This window comes from Phoxinus phoxinus (genome assembly GCF_949152265.1).
Source record: "Phoxinus phoxinus genome assembly, chromosome: 6".
Taxonomy (NCBI): Eukaryota; Metazoa; Chordata; class Actinopteri; order Cypriniformes; family Leuciscidae; genus Phoxinus; species Phoxinus phoxinus.
In genome coordinates, this window is record NC_136881.1 from 18,290,260 (window position 1) to 18,314,108 (window position 23,849).

Sequence of the window (23,849 nt, forward strand, 5' to 3'; positions counted from 1 at the left end):
TTAAACCAGTAATATTGTGAAATATTATTACAAATAAAACGTCCTATCCTCCATTATGGCAAACGTGATAGCAGTCTACAGAACTCATTCTACGTTGTGCAAATAATGTTCTATCAATGATATAAACGGGTTTCGTAAAAAAAAACAAGCAAAGAGAGAATGCCGAATTATTTCACTACAGTCCAGTAGCTGGCACTGTGCACAGTGCATGCACATTTCCAATAAACCAAAGAAGAAGAAGAAATGAGTTTCCGTATGTCACGTGGTGTTTTTACCCAATGAGGTGTTTGTGCGTTTTATTTTGAACGTCGTATTGGCGGTTAAGTCGATAACATTGTGTTTTTATAGTAATCAAGTCAGAATCAAAATAAGCAGCAACGTTAATAAAGGTTTATGAGACGTAAAGGTAAGAATAAAATAAGGAACATACTTTATTATACATTTAACGTTAATCATTAATAATATGTTGTGTTAGTCGATGTCGTTTGTCCAATTTACTTTCATATTCTGCAAAATAAAGACTGTGTTTCAGAACTTACCGAGTTAACTTGCCTAGCTAAAGTTACCTGAACAGTATTTAAGCAGATTTGATAGGCGCGTTTGACAGTCTGCTGGGCGTTGAGACACCGCCAAAGTTGACATTTCTTGAGAGGATGCAATCAGTGTTGTTTATGTCTTAATGCTGATATATATCTATGAATATATCAAACAGCAATACTAACATTACTTAAAAATGTACGTTACTCTGTAGAAACGGGAACCTCATTTCAATAATTTATTTAGCAGATGTGAGAAATGGGTGCACTATATAATTGTATGTTTAACTTCAAAGCAATATAGCCTAGTTATCTCGGCTTATAGTTATTGTAAGCAAGATTTATAAAAAATAAATAAAACGTATATAGAAATCTAACCTTCCCTAAATATTTACTTATTAATTTTGTTTGCTTATTCTCTATTTGCATATTCATCAAACTCTTGTCAAAATGAAATTAACACGACTTTTAAAAATAGCTGATTTAACCTATGTTGTGTTTTCTTGACGAGGGTAACTTAACAAAAGAATAAACATTACGATTTTCCATTATGTTCTTTGACAAGTTTGCTAGTTGAATCTTGTATCATGACCTCTGCTTAATTATTTTGTGATTGCAGATATTGATCTAAAAACATGTCATATGTCAGTGGCTTGTCAAATGTGAGTACTCCATGCCTATGCATATTTTAACCATAAAAAATGTATCTACTGTTCCTACCATCAGTATGACAGTTTGAGCTCTAGGAATAAAGGTTTTTGTTTTGTATTTCAGCCCAGATCAGATAGAGTCCCGTTCAGAGATGTACAGAATGAACTGCTTCATTTGCAGGACACTCCAGCTCTGATGCGTAAACATGTGTCGATGCATGAGAGGGACCCTAAAATAGAGGTATGAAGTAATTCTTTTGCTGATTTCAGATCACTTGCTTTATCTTTCAACCTTCTGTGATGTGTAGTTCATAGGAATAAATTATGATATTTTGATTTCCAACAGCATGAAGTTGTCCCTGATGAAACAGAGGTCCAAAATGATGGGCAAGTTGTTGGTGCCACTGATGAACATCAAGATGTCATATTAAAATCCTTTGTGTGTCTTGAAGGAGAAGTGGTAGTTGAGGATGAACCTGTAAAGTCAGATGAGTCTGTTCTCATCAGTCGTCTGGCACTGGAGGATAATGACCCACCTGACCCAAATGAAACCGCTGAAGCCGAGGGCACAGAAGATAATCAGACCAGTCCAGAGCATGCTGATCATCCATACTATTATAGGAACATGTCGACTGGTTCAGATTCTTCATCCATACTGTATCATGGGGAAGAGGTTTCCACCTGTGAGCTGGGAAACGTCACATTCAAATCCCTCATGTGCTTAGATGGAGAGATTCAGGTTTCGGATTGCTCAGCCATCTCTAATGAATCGATTCTCACAAAGGATCTAACATCAGCAAATCAGTCACAATGCAAAAATACTCCTGTTTCTAAAGTGGACACAGAGGCTGAATCAGTAAACCCTCAACCTTTGGGCCATTCTTACTGTATTTGGAAGAACCATGTGTCTTCATGTGACGATAGTAGCACTATTAGTACAGTCAATGCGGATGACGCTTCTCAGTCAACTCTCGAAGACATTGGAGGTACTCCGTGCAAGCCTAAAAATACAGTGAATCTAAACAATCACAAGAACACTGATCTCTCTGAAGGATGTCATGGCGTGTTAAGCAGAGAAGGAGAGGTCACATTTAAAAGCTTGTGTTGTTCTGGGGTTGAAATAGAAATTGCTGATTTATCCAAGGTGTTAGAAATGTCTGTGCTCGTGGAGAATCTAGCTGAAGAACAAAGTCTGCTTTGTTTAAATGACATCAGTGAAAATGACGGTCAAAGCTTTGCTGCTTTGGCACCTGCAAACAAGCATGTTGACCACGTGTACTGCCATACTAAAGAAAAGTCACAGGTCCTAAATATATCAAGCACTGAAAATGAGGTCTGTTCCAAGTCACGGCGTTCCTCAGCAAGTATTTTGGAAAAATCTGGAAATACAATTGGTAATACAACATCAACTATTGGAAACATAGAGAAAATGTCTGAAACAGTCACATGCCATGAAATAGAAGCATCAAAGACGGTTGATAGCAAGGAGTCAAGCCAACACTTTTCAGCACTGAATAGTGAATATAAAATGGAAAGTACAAATACTGTACTGTTAAGTGATAATAATGACAAACTTAAATTGCTCAAGGATGACTCTTCTGTCACGACTGAAAAGAATGTGGAGCACCTTGATCAACAGTTTCTTCCAGAAAGGACCATGGAAGTTTCAATTTCTGAGGAAATCCTTTGTCCTCAAGGTGCCTCTTTTGAAAATGTTACCCATCAAGCCAGCATTCTCAAAGATAAGACACAGGATTTAAAGGATGAGGAGAGCCAGCCAGAGATTGAAGTTATGCGGTTGTGTAATAGATCTGGTGAAGCTGTCTCAGTTCATCAAGATCTTCCTAGTGCTCTCGTTCTGACAGGTCCCTGCACTCCAAAGACACCCACCCTAAGCAGGAGTGTTTTGAATAACCACACAGCCGAGAACTTATTGAGCCATCTGTGGCCTGAACTCCCGGAGAGTCCCATGCCGCCTCCACTTTTGAACTCCACATCCCTGGCCAATGCTTTGAGCTATACACCTGTTCCTCCAGACCCACCCAAGAAAAAGAGTGTGGAACCTAAATGGGCTACTGCAGACCATCATAAGCTGTTGAAAGCCCCTCCTATTGTGGGCAATGGGCCTCTACAGGAACAGCTCATACAGATGGCTGAACTGTTAATGGCTGCGTCAGGAAAGGTGGTTGTTCAGGCTTCAGCACCAGTGAATCACCGCAATGCCTTAGTTGGCACTTCTCCAATTGCGATGCGTAACGCTTGTGTGTGGAGAACCCCAGTTCAACTGATGGAGCGGAGCGTTAATACTTCAGGAGCCATGGAGATTTTAAATGAAGTTTATGTTTCTGATGCCAACACTTCAACGGACTCTCTGCTGTGGAAGTAAGTTCAGATAAGCAGATAAGCATGAATCTTTGACTCTGTTGATGTGATCTATATTGTCTCTGTGTGACTTTTCCTTTGAAGCCTTACTCCTGGAAATCTGGAGCATTTGTCTAGATCAGAGCTGGAGCAGAGACTGACTTCAACACTCATCATGGTGGAGGTTCTTTCCCAGCAGCTCACTTCTGCACGGGCACATAATCCGAGCAAAGACTCTTCTCCATCTGATCTCAGAGATAAACTCATCCAGACGGACCACACTGAGCTCAGACAGGTACGAACCGCCACTGCTAACATGCGTTGTATCCAGGTATGATGGCAAGTTTCCAGCTTTTTCAGCTGGGCTGGGCAATAAAACTATATATATATGGGAAAAAATAAATCCACATTTTTGATAATAAACCTTTGAGGTCATTCCATATCAAATCAACCAAATTGCGGAAACTTCCCCGGTTAACATTTTGTATGTTGTTAATATTTTTTTCTGAAGAAAGACAAAGATAAATAGTGATGAAAGACAAAATATTAAATGTCAAGAATGTATATATTTACTGAGTTATCCACTAGTTTGTGGATTGGGGTCAAAATGACAATTTTCACCTGAGATATGGAGCCATCCATGAAGATGATTTTAGAAAGATGGCAGCATCATTATTCTATTTTTACACAGAGATTGGTAGGTCTATTAGTTAAATCTGTTCACTTTAGCAATCTTTGTTGCTTTAAATGCCAACGGAGACAAAAAGCACTTGTGTTTTTTGCCCCAAGTTTGCATGCCTGTAACTCAAGAATTATTAAAGATATCTTAATATCCTTTTATATTTAGTTTTTTAACAAACATTTATTTTGGTATCTTGGCATTGCTCGATGATCTGGCGAGAGCGTGTCTGCAATCAGCGGCAATTTTGACGAGAGCGACAAAATGCTGTAAGGAAAGCGTGTGCGGAAAGCCCTTATATGGAGATGGTTTGTGCGTGTTTTATGCAAATTACTAACCTTATGTTAGAAATAAAGTCATGTGCGTAGTCTGCATACGAGCGCGTTGTGAATTAGAAATATTTTTCATGAGAAGTTCTCCTGTGCGTACAAATGCAAAATAATCCATGCAATTATTAGTGAATGAGACCCACTGTTTTTTGTTTAAAACGGATCATGATTCTCGCTCGATTCTGAATAAACAACTAAACAAAATAACATGTAATTTACTACAGGTTCTAACAAAATGTTAATTGCTGTTGTCTATTTAAAAAATATTTAATGAGTTTGAATTATTTTTGTAAAAAAGAAAAATTCAAAAGGTGATTTATTCTGTTTTGATCACTACAGTAGATATCAGTGTTTATATCTGAGCTATAAACTTTTGTCCCAGTACTTCTGTGCTAATTTGAATGAATGTTACAGAAATAATGAGACTGTGTGGTTGAAACAGATTGTTTGTGAAGTTATACCTATACATGACAACTGCTCTCTCTTGGTCAGCGGCAGCGCCAATGTAGATTTAAATGTTCAGCGGTCATCGTATTTGTCAATAGACCTAGACGAATCGTTGTCATTTAGGAATAAGATCGCAATCTTTAAACAATTAATCATGCAGATCCATTACATTTTAAAAAATGTATTCCACATGTTTGTTAGACCTTAAGAATAAGTGTAAACATGATTGTCGTTTTATTTTATACAAATTTATAATCAAAAATCATGTCTAATGAAATAGATACATGATTTTTTATTATAAATTTTATGATTTTTGTATAAAATAAAACGACAATCATGTTTACACTTATTCTTAAGGTCTAACAAACATGTGGAATTAATTTCCTTCCCCATTCATTGTATGAAATTAATATTGTGGCAAATGTCGACATAGAATGATATGGGAAAAAAATATTTTGATAATATATTTGGCCATATTTCCCAGTCCTAAATTCCAGTAATTTTTCTGACCACCGAAAGTTCAGTGCTGTGCTAAGCTGCCTATTAAAAATATGTTGTTGTCAAATAGACTATGCAGAGAAGGATTTTGGACCAGTGAAATTACTCAGCCGGAGGAACAATCAAAGCTCCACAAAAACCTTTCTGTAAAAAAATTAATAATCTCTGAATATGTCTTGTTTTTGTTTTTATTTTTCTTGTCTTTATTTGCCAGAATGGGACATATAGAGATTTGTATGGGACAGCACTGGAGAGAATTCAGAGTCTTGAGCAGGATCAGGAGGTTCTTCAAAGTTTATTTACCAGCATTCAATCAATGCGGGTTGTGATGGTGAGACATTTTTCTTAATTTTTCAAAGCTACACTTACATCTAAATTATTTAATTAAATTGTTATAATTCTTCTACAGAATTCATTTAATTCAAGCACAGAGGATGCCATCTTTAAAATGAAACAGATTGGAAATACTGTTAATGTTGATCAGGAAACTTTATCTAGACAGGTAAGTCAAAGAGCTTCTTAGAAGATATTTGCCAAGGACTCACAGCTCATAATAATAAGTCTGTGTTATGTAGGCCAGTCAGATGAAGTCTCTTCATGGGAGGTACAAGGAAATGCTCCACAGGATGGAGCAGAAGATGAAAGACATGAGACATTGCATGGATGATTTTCTAATAGAGAAGGAAGCGGTGAGATGACATTTTATTGGTTTTGCTGAAGCTTAAGAACACAAGATTTTTGTTGATGAATATGCTGTTGATCTTAGCCTATCCTCTTATCCTGTTCAATTGTTTTTGTTTGTCAGGCCTTCAGTGTAACGCAGCAGCTGAGGAATTACCATACTGCTCAGGTGGCCGAACTAGAGCACACTATTGGGTCTCACCAGGAACTGATGTCAGGCCTCAAACTTGCCTACCCATCACTGGTCTGTTCATATTGCTTGCATCACTACCTCATATGAAAATATAATGTTCCCATTAGCTTAACTCTTTCCCTTGCAGTTTTTTTTTTTCAGACTGCTCCAGCGTTTTTTTTTATTTTGATCAGTTTTCATGGTAGAATATTTTGTTGTATGAATGTCTGAACATACAATATAACAAAAGAAAGAACAGAGCCATTCTTTTTTATCAACACTTGATCGTTTCATAAAACATTTTGAACAAAAAGCTGAGAAAATTGTGTTTTTCTCAAAGACTTAGTCCGGATCGGATCATTCAAAACATAGATGGAGTAGATCTAGTCCATCAACAGCCCTAAAACTTGCACAGTTGTGTACCTCTTTATGGGTTTGACATTTCATTCGGTAATGTTAGGCAGTTTTAGTTCATCTTCTTTCACATGTTTCTGACACATCTTTGTTTGTTTTTTGGATCTGGAGATTCTGTACTATTTCAGAAAATGTGTATCGGTAATAGCGCCCCCTACCGTATAACAGCGAAAGCGGGGAAGCGTTGTCATAAATGATAGAAAATCTGGCGGGGAAAGAGTGACTACAGACAGTCATGGCATGATTGTTTTGCATAATGCATGCTTGAATTTGTGTGTCATTTCCTTATATTCTGAATGTGAATTGTGTAAACCAAGGTTGATCTGAGCAAGTCCTACATGGAATCCATCAGTGCAGCGAATGTCCATTTGAGAAGGAAGCTTGAAGATGACATGAGCTTGTTAGCGGAGGTAAGACTTTACATTAAAATGAAAATGAAATGCAAAGACTAACTCAACCTTTAAATAGCAAAGTAACACATTTGCCTCCTTTCCTCCATGGGAAGCTGAGAAAGACTCAAGAGCTGGTTCAGATGATAAACCCAGTGCTTCACCAGCTCCATCAGAGGACCACCACCGCCGTGGAGCACAGCAAGCAGCATCTGGCAATGAGAGACAGAGCCATTGAAGAGCGAAACCTGGTTAGGCATTTACCACTGAAATGAAACGAAAAGTCTTTTTTCATACTCAGTTCCATGTCTGTTAAACCAAATAGAACCCCAAAACCACCAATAAAATAATCTGAAGCTATATGATAGCTTTGTGCAAAGAACAGACTGAAATTTGTGAGGATTCAATGATCTTATATTTGGTTTTAAAATCAGCCTAATTTTGACCAGCTACTGCATGTTAAGATACATTTACCGTTGTTTGCGAATCCAGTCATTTAGGAATCCATGCAATCTGGAATTTCGTGTGAGGGCAAAGGTTCTCCCCATGCAGATTTCACAATTAGATCAAGGTGGTCACACAAAATCGCCACGTTGACCAAGAGAAAACTGCTTGGTTTGAAAGTGACTGACTTGATTTGTGAGCTGTGATCCTGGAGTTTCTAGACTATTGACAGTAGAAAATGGGCCTTTTTGCATGTAGAAATTTTGCTGATTTAACTGCATCTTTAGATGCAGATTTTTCACTTTCCATTGGCATCACTGCTGCTTGCTCATAATTAAAATAACGTCATTGGTTCCCACACATACCAAAAGACCATTGAGCTTCTAGTCTTTTCTCTGCATATCCATAGACTTTACAGATTATTTCTTTAAAGTCATGACTCTGACAATACGCTTGCATTAATTTGCAATGTATTATGAAATGTATGTACAGCCCTGCAGCACATGATCAATCCAATTAGCTTTTATTTAGGACTTAATGTCTACACTGTCATTTCTTTCATTCTACTGATGAAATTGGATCCATTTGTTCAGACAGTCAGGTCAATATCTGGTTAATTTGTTACTGTAGTAACAACTTCAGCTTCAGCACAATGGCAAAGAACAATAAATAAAAAAAGCTGTCATTGTGGGAAGATTCTAAATTCCATTTCGTTGGATAAGATGCAGGGCTATTATAGTTAACTAAAACCATAAAATATTTTTTTTAAATAAAAATAATGTTAACTAAAATAGAATAGGCATATTGTTTCCCTATCTAAAGCATTAGTTTCAATAAATGGGTAGACATGGTGAAAGCTTTGTGTTGTGAACGTTAAGAGTATGTATATATCTGAGAATATATTTGAAAAAAGTGAACGCAAAATCTTTTTAATCTCTCCATCCAAAGAACTTTATGCATTTATTTAAAATGCAGTCTCTCTTTCTTTAAACACTTATGTTTCTGTAAATCCCCAGATGGAAAATGAACTAGAGCACGTGAGTTCAAGCTTGCATGATGCCAGTCAACAGATTTCTGACTTGAAGATGCAGCAGACCATCATGACTTCAGGTGTGATAGTGATTTACTTTGAATTGGCTTATTCCCTGTGTAGTCAAAGGTGAGCTTTTGCTTGATTTAGCTGTGTGTGTTTGTTCAGAGATGTCAGTGCTGAGGGAGCAGCTGAATCAGGCAGAGGAGGAGCACTTTCAGCTGAAGAGGAGAAGTACTGAGCTCTCAGCCACTGTAACGTCCACGCTGGCCTCTTACGCCTTCCTTGAACAGACCCTCGCCTCTGAGACCAGCAAGTATGTTAGCAGAAATGCCTTTTGCCTTTTGGTTGACTAAATTGGTGCTGAAACTCACCTCAATGAATGGATGCAATTCAGAGTTTTGGTCACACTTTAGATTTGGGTACAATTCTCACTATTAACTATGACCTTTGCCCCAATAAACCCCTAATTACTGCTTATTAATAGTTAGTAAGAGAGCCTACTTGTGAAGTTTAGGTATTGGGTAGGATTTAAAGGTCCCATGACATGGGGTTATTTTATTATTTTATAATGTTTCCTGGGTTGCCCTTATAATGTTATGTTTTTTAGATAAAAAATAGTCCGAATTTAGAAATAAAAGGCATTTTTCCTAGCCTGATTTTAGCCTCTGATTTGAACGCTCTGTTTGAAGGGGCGTGTCTGGTGTGAGATTCAGTGTAACCGGCCACTGCTGTGATTGGCTGACATGCTTGCATATGAAATAGCCACATTATTATTACATGTGAAACTCTTGAATACGTTTACTACTGCTATTATGCGGTTTTTACTATTACAGCTATCGAGATTAACGAATCGTCAGAAGTTTTTAAAGTATTTAGATCTATTCCCATCACATAAAATGTTGCCGTGATGAGCATTGAGCAGATGTTGATCGCGAGAATGAAGATCTTATCATTGCAACGCAGTTTCTGCACTCTCTCTAATGCTTTCACGAATGCAAACACGATGATGTAAGAGCTTTTGTTGTGCAGTGTAACGTGCGTCATTGATTTCATAACGAGTTTAGCAAGTGTCTAGATAAACTCGCGCTGTGTGGAAAGATTGTTCTTTGATCGCTTTCTGTATATAATTTATTCACAATTTAAATAAGATTATTTTCATCCTACTAAAAGAAACGATGTGAAGTTGATATTTTTGTCACTGGCTTGACTTACTGATGCAAACAGTATTGAACGATTTTGAGAGAAAGATTACCTGTCTGAACAATTACACGTCAGAAATTGTTGCTTGGTAGCTCAATCGATTTATTTTCAGACCTTCATCGAGGCCAGCTCTGTATTGGTCCAAGCTGAGGAAACAGTCGTTGGTGAAATGTTTGTCGCAGACATGTATATATGTATACCCAATAATGTGTCGGCGCATTTCCAGAGAAAATTTAATTAATCCACTGGTTCTTCTGGGGCTTGGATGAAGGAACTAAAAAAATACTTCGGTGTTCATTTGTACATCCAATTGTTGAGCAATTATAATGCTTTGCTCGCTCAAAAGCCATGATATCTCTCGAGGACAAACTAAAATCGCGCGCACGCGTTCCTACTTCCTAGCTCATTTTCTCATGGACTGGAAATATTCTCTGGGCGGGCAAAGCAGAGAAAGGGGAGGTAACATTTCTTCTTATGACGTCATAAGGAGGAGATTCAAGATCAGCCCGATTGATCTTCCATTTTCTCAAAGGCAGAGAAAGATAGCAAAAGCTCGATTTACACCGATTGAAATTTCTAGAAACTTGGGGACCATATACAGGCTAGGGGAACTCATATTAATGTTAAAAAAAAACAGAAAGTGAAAATTTCATGTCATGGGACCTTTTAAGGGATGTAGAATATGGTCATGCAGAATACAATAAGGCATTAATATGTGCTTTATAAGTATAATAAACAGCCAATATTCTAGTAATATGCATGCTAATTAGCATTTAGGTAATAGTGAGGATTTTAAAATAATCAAAAACAACTAAGATATTTCTCAATTCATCTTGATTCATGATTCAAGAATCATCCAAGTCATATAAATTAATAATAATCTTATAACTACCATATGCATTTTTGTACTGAATATACATTTTTCTAGTAATGCCAACTCTGAAGTACTGTGTATAAATTTAAGCATGTTTTATTTAGTAAATCTTGAAAGAAAACTGTAAAAGTCATGGTGTCTTTGACAACTGTTGTGGACAATCGAGGCCCCGGAGTCAAAATTGGTGAGAAGAACCACTTATCTAGAGTATAGAATCTCTGCCGCAGGCAGAAAACAAAAGAAGCACACTTGAAATGGCTCAGTGATTTACTGAAGAGAAAGTACTAAATGCAATCAAATATTAGTGTCACTTGATGGTGGATCTGGTGAAAAAGCTGTCAGCGATCAAAATATTGTTTTTAAAGATGTTGAAAATGACAGTTTTGAGAATATGTTTGAAATCGCGAATATGAGCCAGTTTCTAAATGTATTTAGAAATGACCTCTGACAAGGACAGTGATGATGGTATAAAATATCTGCTCAAACAGAACCATTCAAAGCTCTATAAGGAAACAAAATATGCTTTATTTTATTCTTCTGTAATTTTTACTCTAATATCAGGAGAATTTTATATTATTGCCACAGGTAGAGATCCATCCGTGTTAGATGTAGATGTGGGTCCGCAAAAGACCTGAATATGTAATAATGATTGCTGAAACATTCATACATTTAAGGGTAAATCTAACATCTAATTTTACATGTTGAGATGTATTCATCATGGGTGCAGTTTAGCAGACGCTTTTATCCAAAGCGACTTAAAAATGAGGAGATCAATAGAACCAATCAAACCAACAATATGCAAGTGCTGTGACTATTCCCAGTTAAGGTCATTGCACCTTAAAGTTTCGTGTGCGTTTTTTCGTATTTGTGATTTGGTGGCTCTGAATTGTCAAAACACCTCTGAAAATGATTCCTACGTATGCGAAAATAAATAAATACTACCTTATGTTTTGTTAATCACGCTTACACACTGCCTCCGAAACTTTTTTCTGTCATAAAAAAATCGGATCTGGTGTGATTTTCTGCGTTTTCCGCATCCATCGCAAGCATTTTGAATGGTGTTTTGACAATTCAGAGCCAACGAATCACGAATACGAAAAAAACGCTTACGAAAATTTTGGACTCAATGTGCAAGGATCTTTAGTCTAGAACAGTACATGCAGCAAGGTGTTTTTGATTTATATATAGGCCTACTGTATATATATTTTTCCTTGGAAATGGCTAAAGACTCAGCAGCTCAGTTGAGTTATTATTTTCTATCATTTTATTTTTCTACTTTAGGTTGCAGCAGTCAATGTATGATGCACAGCAAGCTACTGAGAGAGCAAACTGGTATAACTTCGCAATTTAATTTCTCCTCTTTTGTTTATCGTTGTATAAAGAAATGTACAAAAATTTACTTTTTAAATCTAAAAATGCTTTCGGCAGTCTTGAAGAAGCTCTTGAAACATCCAGGAAACAGCTAGAGGATTATGAGGACGCTCTGTCACAGAGAGAAACCCTGATTAAAGAACTCCACACTGAAGCTGAGATTCATCGCCATCAGCTCGGTCAACTGGCTCAGCTGCAGACTGAACTCTCCAGTGCAAAAGAAATGAGTGAAGTGAGGAGATATTACACCTTTCACCATAAAACATTGTTAGTACATGTTCACAATATCTTTGCCATGCTAGGTCCTCTCACAATATCCGATATTTGTTTCGTTCCATCAGTTCCTGCAGGCGGAACATGTACTGGCACGGGAACAGATGGAGGAAAGTGAGAGATTTCTGCGGTTCCACTTACAAGGCCTCAGGGAGAGAAACCTGGAGTGTGAAGACCTCAAACTAGCACTGGAACAACTTCGGTACAGCATATTCTTCTCCACCCACTGTTAAGTTTTAGAGCAGGTATGTCAGAATAAATGGCTTTTTTTCTGATGCCGTCCATCCTCCTCTAAGGCTTGAGAAAGAGTCCCTTCAGGAAGAGCTGGACAGCACACGAGACAAAGCTCGCAGTATGTTGCTGGAACAAGGAGAGCAGATGGCTCAGGCGTCTAATGATGTCATGCTCCTAAACCACAGAGTTTGCTGTCTCACAAGTATCTTAAAGGAATCCCTAACCTCCAAGGTTTTTATGCTTCAAACTTCTTTTTTTTCTTCTTTTTTTTAGTTTTCATTTATTTCATTTTCAGATAAAGAAATTTTGTTTTTTAATTGGTTTTTAGTTAAAACACAATAACACTGGTTTGTAAGTTTGCATTTACTATGGACGTATATTGGTCAGTTACACAGGAAAGTTTAAAATCAGAAATGACCTAATGGGTATTCTTTCTTACAAATCCATAATATATTCCATGAAACTGGGTTTTTAGTGCTATCCTCCCTTCTGCTCTGGTTGGCTTAATGTGCTGTAAAAGTAAAAAAAATTACTTGCTTACACAACTTTTTTGTTGTTGACATTGTTTTGCTGTCTTGCATTGCTCAGGAGTCAGAGTGCTCCGATAAGGCACTGCAATCTCGACATCCCTCCAGCTCGTTTGTGGATTCTGTTATGGTGGCCATGATGAAGACACAGGAACCTGAGCCAGAGTCTCCTGAGGATCCAGGTGTGTTAGTGTTTGGTGCTTGTTTTGCCTTATTTGCATTATAATGATGCATAATTTATTGAGGACAACCTTCTATTTTGTGTGAAAGGTTTCTGGATACAAAACTAAAACCTAATCACTAATCACAAACAGTGTTTGTGTGTGGATGTTGTGGTGAATAAAAAGGCCTTAGAAGTAATCTATAGGCCTATGGATGTGTACATTTTAGGAATATGGCATAGAGACCCACACAAAACTATTGATGTCAATTCTATTATAATTTATGTTCATTGTTTAATCACTTTTACATCACTGGAAAATAGATCTGAGATTTGTTTGTCATAATTGTGCAGCTGTCTTTTGTTATCTAATGTTTTGCAGAGGAGAGGGAGGTGCAACAAGACGGCATTGGCAGTGGAACCAGTGCTTTTACCCGAATACCCCCAACTACTCACACTGAAGTGAAAGGTATATTCATTACCAGATTATAACAGTCATATATCAGAACTCAGGTTAGATCTAAACTAGGGCTGTAAAATTTCATTAGAATTTCTAATATTTTTCAAACTGAAAATAAAAATAGACATATCCATCGTTTTCGTTGTAAACAGGTGCTAGACTAGACGGACATCTTTGACAGGTGCACTCGCGTCTCACAAGAGAGCCGCATTTGTGACTTAGTGGGGATTTTCTTTTCCATTCCACTGCATGTCATGTTTTTAAACGCAAAAAATTGCTCTTTGTATTAATTTATGCATTTTTTTTTTACAGATAGTCATGTTATTTCATTGCTTTGAATAAACAATTGATTATGGTGCATTAATTCTGCTCACTGTGCCCTCTTGTGGCCTCAGGAGACAAGCCAAAAGCTTTTTTCCCCCTTTAAAGGGTTAGTTCACCCAAAAATGAAATTTCTGTCAGTAATTACTCGCCCTCATGTTGTCCCAACCCCATAAGACTTTCGTTCATCTTCGGAACACAAATTAAGATATTTTTGATGAAATCTGAGAGCTGGCTCATAGGCTGCTAGGTAATCGATATCTGCCATGCCAGAAAAGTTAGTAAAGACATCGCTAAAATAGTCCAAGTGACTACAGTGGCTCAACCTTAAGTTTATCAAGCCACTTTTTCTAACTTTTCTGGGATGGCATATATCGATTACCTAGCAGCCTATGAAGGAGTGAGCCAGCTCTCAGATTTCATAAACATCTTAATTTGTGTTCCGAAGATGAACAACAGTCTTACGGGGTTGGAACAATATGAGGGTGAGTAATTACTGACAGTAATTAAAATTCCAATTGTCCTTTTTACTTGTTATATCAAATGTGATTATTGATAGTTCATTTAACATATCAAAATATGCTCCCCATACACTTACCCTGTTTTAAATTAAATAACGATGTGATAATATTGTCACCATTATGGAAACAAATAGAGAATGAATCGACATTCTCTGCTATCGATTCTCGCTACTGTAGCATATTTCGACAAGGCAGCACAAATCGTCAGAACACCGGAACTAGCCAGAGACCTACACAATATAAAACACAAAACTACACATTTTTAACACCCGGTAGAAAATATATACATCAATAATTAATCATACTTACAGTTTGTGATTCAGAGGAACAATTTGGTCCAAATAAAGTGGGCACTGTCCCATCTTTAAGGAATAAGCATTTTGTAAATCCCATTTAAACCTCACAGAGACTTGAGTAGCAATCATCAAAAGGTTATACTGCTGTTGTATCGCTGTGGTCATTTTAAAACACTGACCCTTCACATCCTCATCCTTTTGAAGTGTTTACAAAGAGAATTTGCTTTTGCAGAGCAGAAAACAGTGTCTTCTCGACATGCACACAACACCGCTACAGCGTTTGAGGACGGGTCAAAGTAGATGTTGTTTGCGGGCATTATGCAAATGTTACCCATTGACGTGTAGCTGTAACAAAGTGGGATTCGTTTAGTTCAGAGTCGATTCATTCATTTTTATCGTGCACTCTCAGCTTTACAACCTTGCAGATCGTTTACATTCACAGACAGCTACATTACGAATGGCATGAAAGGTAATATTCGAAAAAGCATAACAGGCCGGGTCACTTTAATTTGATTGAAAACAACAACAAATAAAACCATATATGAAAGAAAACAAATAAACAACTGAGTCTTACCTCGCTCCCTGTCAAACATAAGCAAAGTTCAAAGAAAATAGCATATCTACATTTAATGATGTTGTCATGTGTTCTCAGAGGAGAGACGGAGCCATGTGTTGGAGCTGTTGTCTGATTTTGGTGAGGCCATCTCAGATCTTCAGTTAACCATGGACCAACTGAGAATCCATAAAGACACGGAGCAGCAGACTCTGAAGCAGACCATGTGAGTTACTCACACTCAGATTTACTCAGAAATGCTCATTGTTCCAAGGGGAAACCATTTTTCAGGTGAAGTGTTTCTTTAATATGGTGTAAGTGAGCACAAACCACAAATGACATTCAAACATTTCATATTTTGCCATTTTATTTCATATTATATAGGTTTTGGGGATAGAATACGCCTATACAGTTTACAGTATACAATTTTTTTCTATGGAGAGTCCCCATAAAACATGAAAACACATGTTGTTGTTTTCTTTACTTTTTTTAGTATAAAACCTGTTTCTATGTAAAAATAAATAAAAAATACACACATTTTACCGGGCTAAAGCTGTATGATGTGGTTGAGAGGAATTTTTTCGCCAGGGCATAGCTACTTGCATTTTATTATGTAGTTACAATTTTAGCATTTCCATTTCGCACAAAATAACTCAAACTAAATAGCGCAAGTGAGTAATTGAATGTTGCTGTTGTGATTGAAATGTATAAATGCTTCATAGAGTGTGAACAGAAATCAGTTGGAGTGCAATCCCCGTCTCATATTCATTGTTGGACACCAAATTGAGGTTTTAAATTAATGATTATTATATTATTATGTTATAGTCAGTTGTCACGCAACTGTTTTTATATGTATGGCAGTACAGGATTACTGAAAAGGCACAGTGTTTACACAGTCCTCTTCTATGAGGTATTGCCTCACTCCAGCCTGCTGTTTCAGATGTGACCTGCAGGAGGCGCTGCAGGAAGAGTCTCAGAGACGCACACTGGAGGTCTCAGAGCTGAGGCAGAACGTGGACCGTTTGCAGGCTCAGGTGGAGAAGGATGCTGTGGTCCTGCAGCAAAAAGCTCAGGTAAACGTTCATCTTGCTGATTATTACAAGCGGCATTTCATTGAAGTTTCAAAGTTGGTTTTCCAGGGGCAATTATTTTTTTATTCAGCACTCAAGAATATGGAGCATAAGATGATTGAATATGTGATTACATAAGTCATATGTCTGTCTGTGCTTTTTAAGGATGAAAGAAACCTGAGGAAACTCTGCAGTGAGATGGAGGAAAATCTGGAAGCGACACACAAATACAGAGCAGAGAATAGTGTATGTACCCACAGACGTAATGCTGACTATATACTTAAAAAATCAGTGCTGTTATTAGATTGTTGTATAGTATCTAGCATTTGCTCTGGTTGTGTGAAACAGGAGTTGCGTCGAGAAGTTGCTGATTTGCGTCGACTGGAACAGCAGGCACAGGTGGAGGCTCAGGTCTTGAGGGAGGAGCTCAACCGAACAGGTGTCCAATCAGCAGCCAGGACCAATGCATTAGATGAAAGAATCAAACTGCTCAGAGAGGTATGGTAGTTTATCCAGATTTTCCTCTACTAGCACGAAATACTAAATAATACTGAATATAAATTTCACTTTATACCCCCCAACTCTCCAGATGTCCAAATTCTAGACTGGCTCGCTTGTAAAAAATGATTTTTCATTTAATGTAATATTGGGGGAAATACTCATTTCTATTTTTACTCAAATAGAAATGAGTAAATTCACTTTCTCATGGACTTTTGAAAAAAAAGAAGAAAAAAAATTCAACACCCGTACACATTACAACACCCATGGTACATTCTGTTCTTAGGTTGAGAAGCTTAAGGCAAATTTAATGGAAACTGAGGAAAATCGTACTAAGGTTTTGGAGAGGGCAAAACGACATGTAAGTCTTACCTGCTTTATTATTATTACATTATATTCGTTTTCTATAGAAGCTGTGGAAAACAGTGCTATCTGTGTAGAACAGAAAATGTACAGTATGCATTTTTTTTAAAGGGGTCCTATTATGTACTTTTACAAAGACTTGATTTTGTTTTTGGGTTGTACTAGAATGTTTTCATGCTTGATTGTTTAAAAAACGCATTATTTTTCACATATTTTACATCATTACAGCACCTTCTGGCTCGAACACGCCGATTTTGACGAAGCCCCTCGTTCCGAAATACGAAATGTGCTGTGATTGGTCAGCTGGCCCTGTGTGTAGTGATTGGCACCGCTTAGCGCGTGTTCGGGAAATGTCCCGACCCTAGAGTTCTTCTCTAGTGTAAATATTAATTTACCAATTCGAGCGCGATTCAGACCTTGACAATGTTAACGAACAAGAGGATCGTGATTGCATACACAGACTTAGCAAGAACAGATTCACAGGATGTTTCAGAGTCGTGTTTTTTTGAATTATGCATTATAGATACGATTATCCACCATTTAATTGTGATATTTGTCTGAAAACTAAGGTAGCAACCAGTAATGGATCACTTAACCATGGTTCCATTCAGGGATGTTTAGATGACCATAAGAGTTCACATATTCAGATTTCTAAATATTTAGCTATTATATCTATTTAAATGCTTCAGTTTGTTTTCATATTATAATAATATAATATTAAAACAAATCAAAGCATTTAAACTGTTATATTATATCACTTTAAATACTTCAATTCGTTTTTATTTTATATATTTTATATTATAAGCCTAATAAAGAATTTATCTCACAAGGGGATTGTTTAGATCTCCTTGCCATTCAAAAGTTTGAAAACCCCTGATAAAATATGGGAAATTCATAAGCAATAAATGTTTTTTTTATTTTTTATGGTTTAATGCTACCTGTAGCCAATAATTGACTATCCAAATAACACTTAATTGTTGTCCCAAACCATGTCAGTGCAACTGCTTAATTGTTTTTTTTCCGTATTATATTATTGTAAAGAATGGAACTGTCCTGCAGGAGATTTTTTTTATATGATTTTTTTATAGAATTTATTGGTAAAGATTGGTACAATCTTTGTACCAATGTACATTTGGTACAATGTAAAAAAGAAGTTCTCAGGTAACCTAAATTGTGCTTCATTTAGTGACGACTTAATTTTAGCTTGTTTTCTAAAATATTAATACCACTAAGTGTCAAATGAAATAGAAATGGCACATTAAAGTTAAAAGTTACAACTGCACGATGAAACCTTTTGTGTGTGTTTACGTACGCTGTACAGGTCTGCTATAAAGAATGTTTTTGCTCAGGTGGCGAATTAGAGGGAACATTGTAGTTCGTTGCCGTTCTTGGAAAGTGGATTCTGTTAAATAAAATATCTCCCTTTTGAAGTTGACTGAGCTTTGTAACCTTGCAGACCTTTTTAATGCTCAAACAGCAACATTACACACTAACTAAAGTGGAAAGCATAACAGGACTCCTTAAAAAACGCATTTAAGAATTGATCAGAAAAAATACATAAGAAATAACATTTCATGTCAATTTGTATTAATTTTTTTATGTCATTTTAATTCTATAATAAATGAACTGGTTTTGTAGCAAAGGGTTCATGCCATGAACCAGAGTAAACTGGAGAGAGAACTACATATGCTTGATGATATGATCGAAACAGTCAGGAAGGTAATGGAGACTTTAAAAAACTACTTTTGCATCTATCCAAAATACTGTAATTTATTGTACATTTATTAACACATGTACTTTTTTCATATTTATTTTATTTGCAGACATTGTCCTCTGTACCGGATCTTGTCGAGAGCTGTCCTGAACTACAAAAGCTTGTAGAATTTCTTGGATGAGTTTCTGAAAATTCTTAAATGTGTCAGTTTAATTTTTAAACGCATAATTGTTGAATAAACAGGCTTCATGTTTTCTTATCAATATGTTTTTATTTTAAGTAAAGAAAATTCTTCAGACATTACGCCTGGGGAAGTGTAGGTCAATCCGCTCACTGTGTAAAATTAATTTAAGATTAATAAGTTAAATTAGGGTATCGACACATTGTTTAAAAAAAGTAATTGTATTATATTAAAGGTCTGTACATGTGTATTAAACTATTATAGTTATCAGGACGCCAGTAACATTTGTGCTTTTTTTTAGCATTTTAAATTCCTGTATTACAGATTGGGTTTAAACAAATGTATGATTGAATGCTTTTTTTAGGTGTTTACTCATAGTCTGAATCATATACATAAAGGCTGATTGATGAGCAGATAGTCCAGTAATTAATCATAGTTATTCTAATCATGCCAGTGCTTGTGAAAACCTGGTGAACGTTGTGATGTTTTAATCCACCCATTCAAGCACAATGTGTTACTCTGCTTCACTGATACTCAATACCTTGGTCTCTACTTTGGCCTGCCATTTAAAACCTACGCAGTTGACTGCTAAACTTTCCCTTCTCACCATATTAAGATTTTAGTTTTCTTCCATACCTTTTGTTGGAGAAGTACAGTTGTTGAATTATGTGACTAATACAGCAGGACATGTATAATATGTTGAAAAATGTCACGTTAATCCTAGCACTAACTCTGGAGACTTCACAAGCTTGTCAAAAATGCCAGCTTTACACTCTACCCTGATCTTTGAGTCATGACACATGCTACATTGTATGTAGGTTTAAAAAAAAAAAAAAGCTCATGATATTTTCAGTTTAATTGTTAGGTATCAGTCCCTTCTATTTGTTTATGGTTTATCCTGTTTATTGCTTTGTTTTATGCATTGCTTTTGTTTTGCGACTGTTTTTTGGTAACACTTCAATAAGATTTTATTAGTTGACATTAGTTAATGCATTCACTCACAATGAATGAAACATTTGTTACAGAATGCATTAATCTTTGTTAATATTAGTTAGGGTTAAAAATACAGCTGTTTATTTAGTTCACAGTGCATTAATTAATGTTAACAAATAAAACTTTTGATTTTAAAAATGTACTAGTAAATGTTGAAATGAACATTCATTTAGATAAATAAATCCTTTAGACATATTGTTCATTCTTAATTCATGTTAAATAAAGTAGTTCACTAATGAAACCTTATTGTAAAGTGTTACCGGTTTTCTTTCTTTCTTTTTTTCATTGTTATAGATTTATTTAGTTGGTCTTTAACTACACTAAAAATTTCTGCAGCAAGTGTTTACCTCACTAGTGTTTTTTTAATTTTGTCAGCAAACATGCATCTGGTATACTTTTATTAGTATATGTCTTTTTAATATTACTCCTTTAACAAAATGGAGAGTGACTGGACAGATATTATACGTCTGCTGTCAGATCGCAACCTATTTTATGGAACTGGAAGACTGTAATTCTAATAAACCTTAACAAACATAAGTGGCAAAACAGTCCTGTACTCTTAAAAATAAAGCTTCTTTATTTGCATGGATCAATGAAGACCCTTTAACATCCATTGACCTTTCCATTGCACTAAAGAATAGGTTTTTAATATGTAGATGTATTTATTTTATTTTTTAGATGTTAACACTAAGAAAAAAAATTACCTTTTAAGAACTTCTCTGAAAGGTTATTTTTTTTAAAAATTACTCTGACCATTTTGTCATCAATTTAATGTGCAGTGTAACCAACATTAAAAACCACAGTTGCTAATCTGCATGCTATAAAGCACTGTAAAGCTGCTTTGAAACATTCTGTATTGTAAAAAGCGCTATATAAATGAAGGTAATTATATATATACTGGTATACATATTTGACTGAAAGCTTGTCACAAAAGAATATACACATAAAATCCTTAAGTAATTAAAAAAAAATTAAAATTATTTTAGTGCTATATGAATTGTTTATTCTTTCAAATTATATAATAATGTTGTAATATTTTTCAGTAATTTGGCATGATCGGTTTTAGAATTTTTTTTTTAATTTAGAGCTCCGCTGGAGGATGTATTTTAGGACATGTATATGTCATGGTTTTCTTTATTTAGAGCCTACTGTTCATATATTCAATGTTAAATGAAAAAATAAATAAATATGATTTCCTCATTCTCTGAAAGATCCAAAGTTTTTATATCACTGACTTAAGTAAATGTAGTAACTTAATTCAGTAAAAAGTAAATGGAAGCTTTATACTTTTACCACAGATGGAAATGATAAGAAAAGCATGTACAAAGCATATGAACACATTTCACTCAAATAATTAAAAAAAACACCTTGCTTAGAAGACCATGATTAAAAACAATTGTAATTTGTAAAAAAAATTTCCAGCTTGTTGAAATAGGAAAGGTCTGTACATATGTAAATTGAGATCATTAACATTTCAATTTACTATATTGAGGGAATCACAATAAAACAACAACATTTTAAATATCACAGTTGTTTTTCACAATGTTTTTCATAAGTCACTAAAATCGTCTTTCCAAATGTTCCTTTGTGTCAGCTGTTCTCGCTATGGGAAAAGATCCTTGATCTTTGTCAGTTGGCAGACACAAATCTGTCCATATTACCTGAGTAAGCTGGATGCCTGATGTAGGCTCCCGAGTTTCCTACTGGACCAGAGTTATTGTATTGAACAAAAGAGCCCAGCTGTGCGGGGGAGGTTCTTCCATACGGGTCCCCGACAGCATCACCAGCAATGGGAGACAAACTGGAGATGGCCACCCTCCCTGTTGGCCCATATGCCTGGGTGCTGCCTTGTGTATATGATACCTGAGTTTGTCCATGTCCCGGGCCCGAGTAGGCAAATGCCATGTTGTTTGAGGAGCTAGAACAGCAGGATAGCACCGTCTCCCCGCTGCAGGACTGATGTTGGAAGCCTGGTCCACCCAAACTGCAGGATCCACTCTCAGGACTGAAACTGCGGCAAGACTGCTGAGGAATCATTTCTGCGGTTTGGCCCATCCTGCTTGGCGACCCAATGAGAGAGTTGATTCTGAAGACCCTCGACTGACTTCCGCCAAAGCTCGGAGTGGAGGCCTGGTAGTAGGCGGACGGCAGCTGTTGTGCGTATGGTGGGCTCATGTTAGAGTAGACCGAGTTGGCGTAGGCTGAGCGTGCAATTTGGACTGGCGAGAAGACGGGAGACTCGTGCACGTACGATGAATACGTAGTGAAGTCGCTGCGTTTAAAGCGCTTTCGGCGTCTTAGAAAGCTTCCGCTCTCAAACATGTCTTCAGCATTGGGGTCCAGCGCCCAATAGTTGCCTTTTCCGGGTCTACCAGGCTCTCGAGGGATCTTGATAAAACAGTCATTGAGTGTCAAGTTATGGCGGATGGAATTCTGCCATTTCTTGGAGTTGTCTCGGTAGAAAGGAAACCTCTCTGTGATGAACTTGTAGATCCCTCCCAGAGTGAGTTTGCGGTCTGGCGAGTTGGCGATGGCCATGGAGATCAGGGCGATGTAACTGTATGGTGGTTTGCCTCGCTGAAGGGGCCTCTTCCTCCGGCGCCCTCTTTGCGGATCTGCTCTCTGACTGTCATTCACTGGAAGAGTGGTTTCAGAGGGAGAGTCACTCTCCACTTTAACCACAGGCATGACTCTAGGTAAAATGACTCCCAACGGTAGCACAGCTTGGAAATCACGTTTAGTCTGTCACAGTTTTGGATCGCTTGGTTCTTTGTCAGGAGTAACAAATGTTTTTTGCTTGCTGGATATATTCTGGTGAAAAAATACCAGTCATAATTCAGACCTTAAAATCCCCAACCAGAAATATCAGTTCCTTTGCACTTCATCTGTGACGACAGGTGTGTCCATGTAAGTGCAGAGATGCCCTTAAATCTGAGCAATTCTTGCAAGACCAAGTTTTAGAAAAATGGAAGCACTCACATAAACAGCCTTATTTGATGGTGGTCTTCATAATGTTGAAGAGAGAAGTGAGCAGTCAATAACTGGCTGTGCTACCGAAGGAACACACAACCTGAAGAGTTAATAGCCACACCTCCTCAAGCAGGTTATCTGTCACGTGGCTAAAAGCACATGCCTCTGCAGATTTGTATATCTTTAAGTGCTGTCCAAATCGGTAACATTTATTTACTTCTACTTTTGTGGAAACAAGTACACTGTACACTGTAGCCGACAAAAAAGAAAGAAAAGTAAATCAATTGACTGAGTATTTTCTGCAAAAAATTCTTCAATCTCAGAAAATCCACCAAAGCACTTATTCCCCAGACAAAAAAAAAAAAAAATGACCGTAAATAAACCAGAAAGATTTAAAGGTATCAACTATTTGAGTACTCATCCTGTTTTTGTTTATGCTGTAGATTAGTGGTTCCTATCATTGTACTTTTCCCCTACATGCAGCTCATTGTCTTTCGAGGTCCTAATTTTCTAGCTCTCCCGGCAACTAATGGAAAACAAGTCAGTTTATTTTTGTAGCAAGCAAAACAGATTGGGATTCATTTAGGCTAAAGTGGGGCATTATTGAGCTCTAATAGCCCTGTTTAGTGGTTACACA

The 23,849-nt window shown here is 36.7% G+C and overlaps 2 protein-coding genes across 2 annotated transcripts; one reads left to right on the forward strand and one right to left on the reverse strand.

Annotated features, from left to right (window-relative positions):
• The first annotated feature begins 250 nt into the window (after positions 1–250).
• spag5 (sperm associated antigen 5) lies at positions 251–21,446 on the forward strand. Its single transcript, XM_079615442.1, has 26 exons — positions 251–406; positions 1,156–1,198; positions 1,311–1,427; positions 1,533–3,568; positions 3,653–3,842; positions 5,715–5,831; positions 5,910–6,002; positions 6,076–6,189; positions 6,306–6,425; positions 7,085–7,177; positions 7,273–7,407; positions 8,617–8,710; positions 8,799–8,946; positions 11,989–12,039; positions 12,136–12,310; positions 12,420–12,553; positions 12,648–12,816; positions 13,174–13,294; positions 13,655–13,741; positions 15,523–15,649; positions 16,364–16,496; positions 16,659–16,739; positions 16,842–16,991; positions 17,278–17,352; positions 18,993–19,073; positions 19,178–21,446. Exons 2-26 carry the CDS (start codon positions 1,172–1,174, stop codon positions 19,247–19,249), a joined length of 4,740 nt encoding a protein of 1,579 aa, XP_079471568.1. The 5' UTR covers positions 251–406; positions 1,156–1,171; the 3' UTR covers positions 19,250–21,446.
• Positions 21,447–21,504: 58 nt separating this feature from the next.
• foxe1 (forkhead box E1) lies at positions 21,505–23,466 on the reverse strand. The gene has a single exon (XM_079615459.1). The coding sequence runs from the start codon at positions 22,928–22,930 to the stop codon at positions 21,872–21,874; it is 1,059 nt and encodes a 352-aa protein (XP_079471585.1). The 5' UTR covers positions 22,931–23,466; the 3' UTR covers positions 21,505–21,871.
• Between the last annotated feature and the right edge of the window lie 383 nt (positions 23,467–23,849).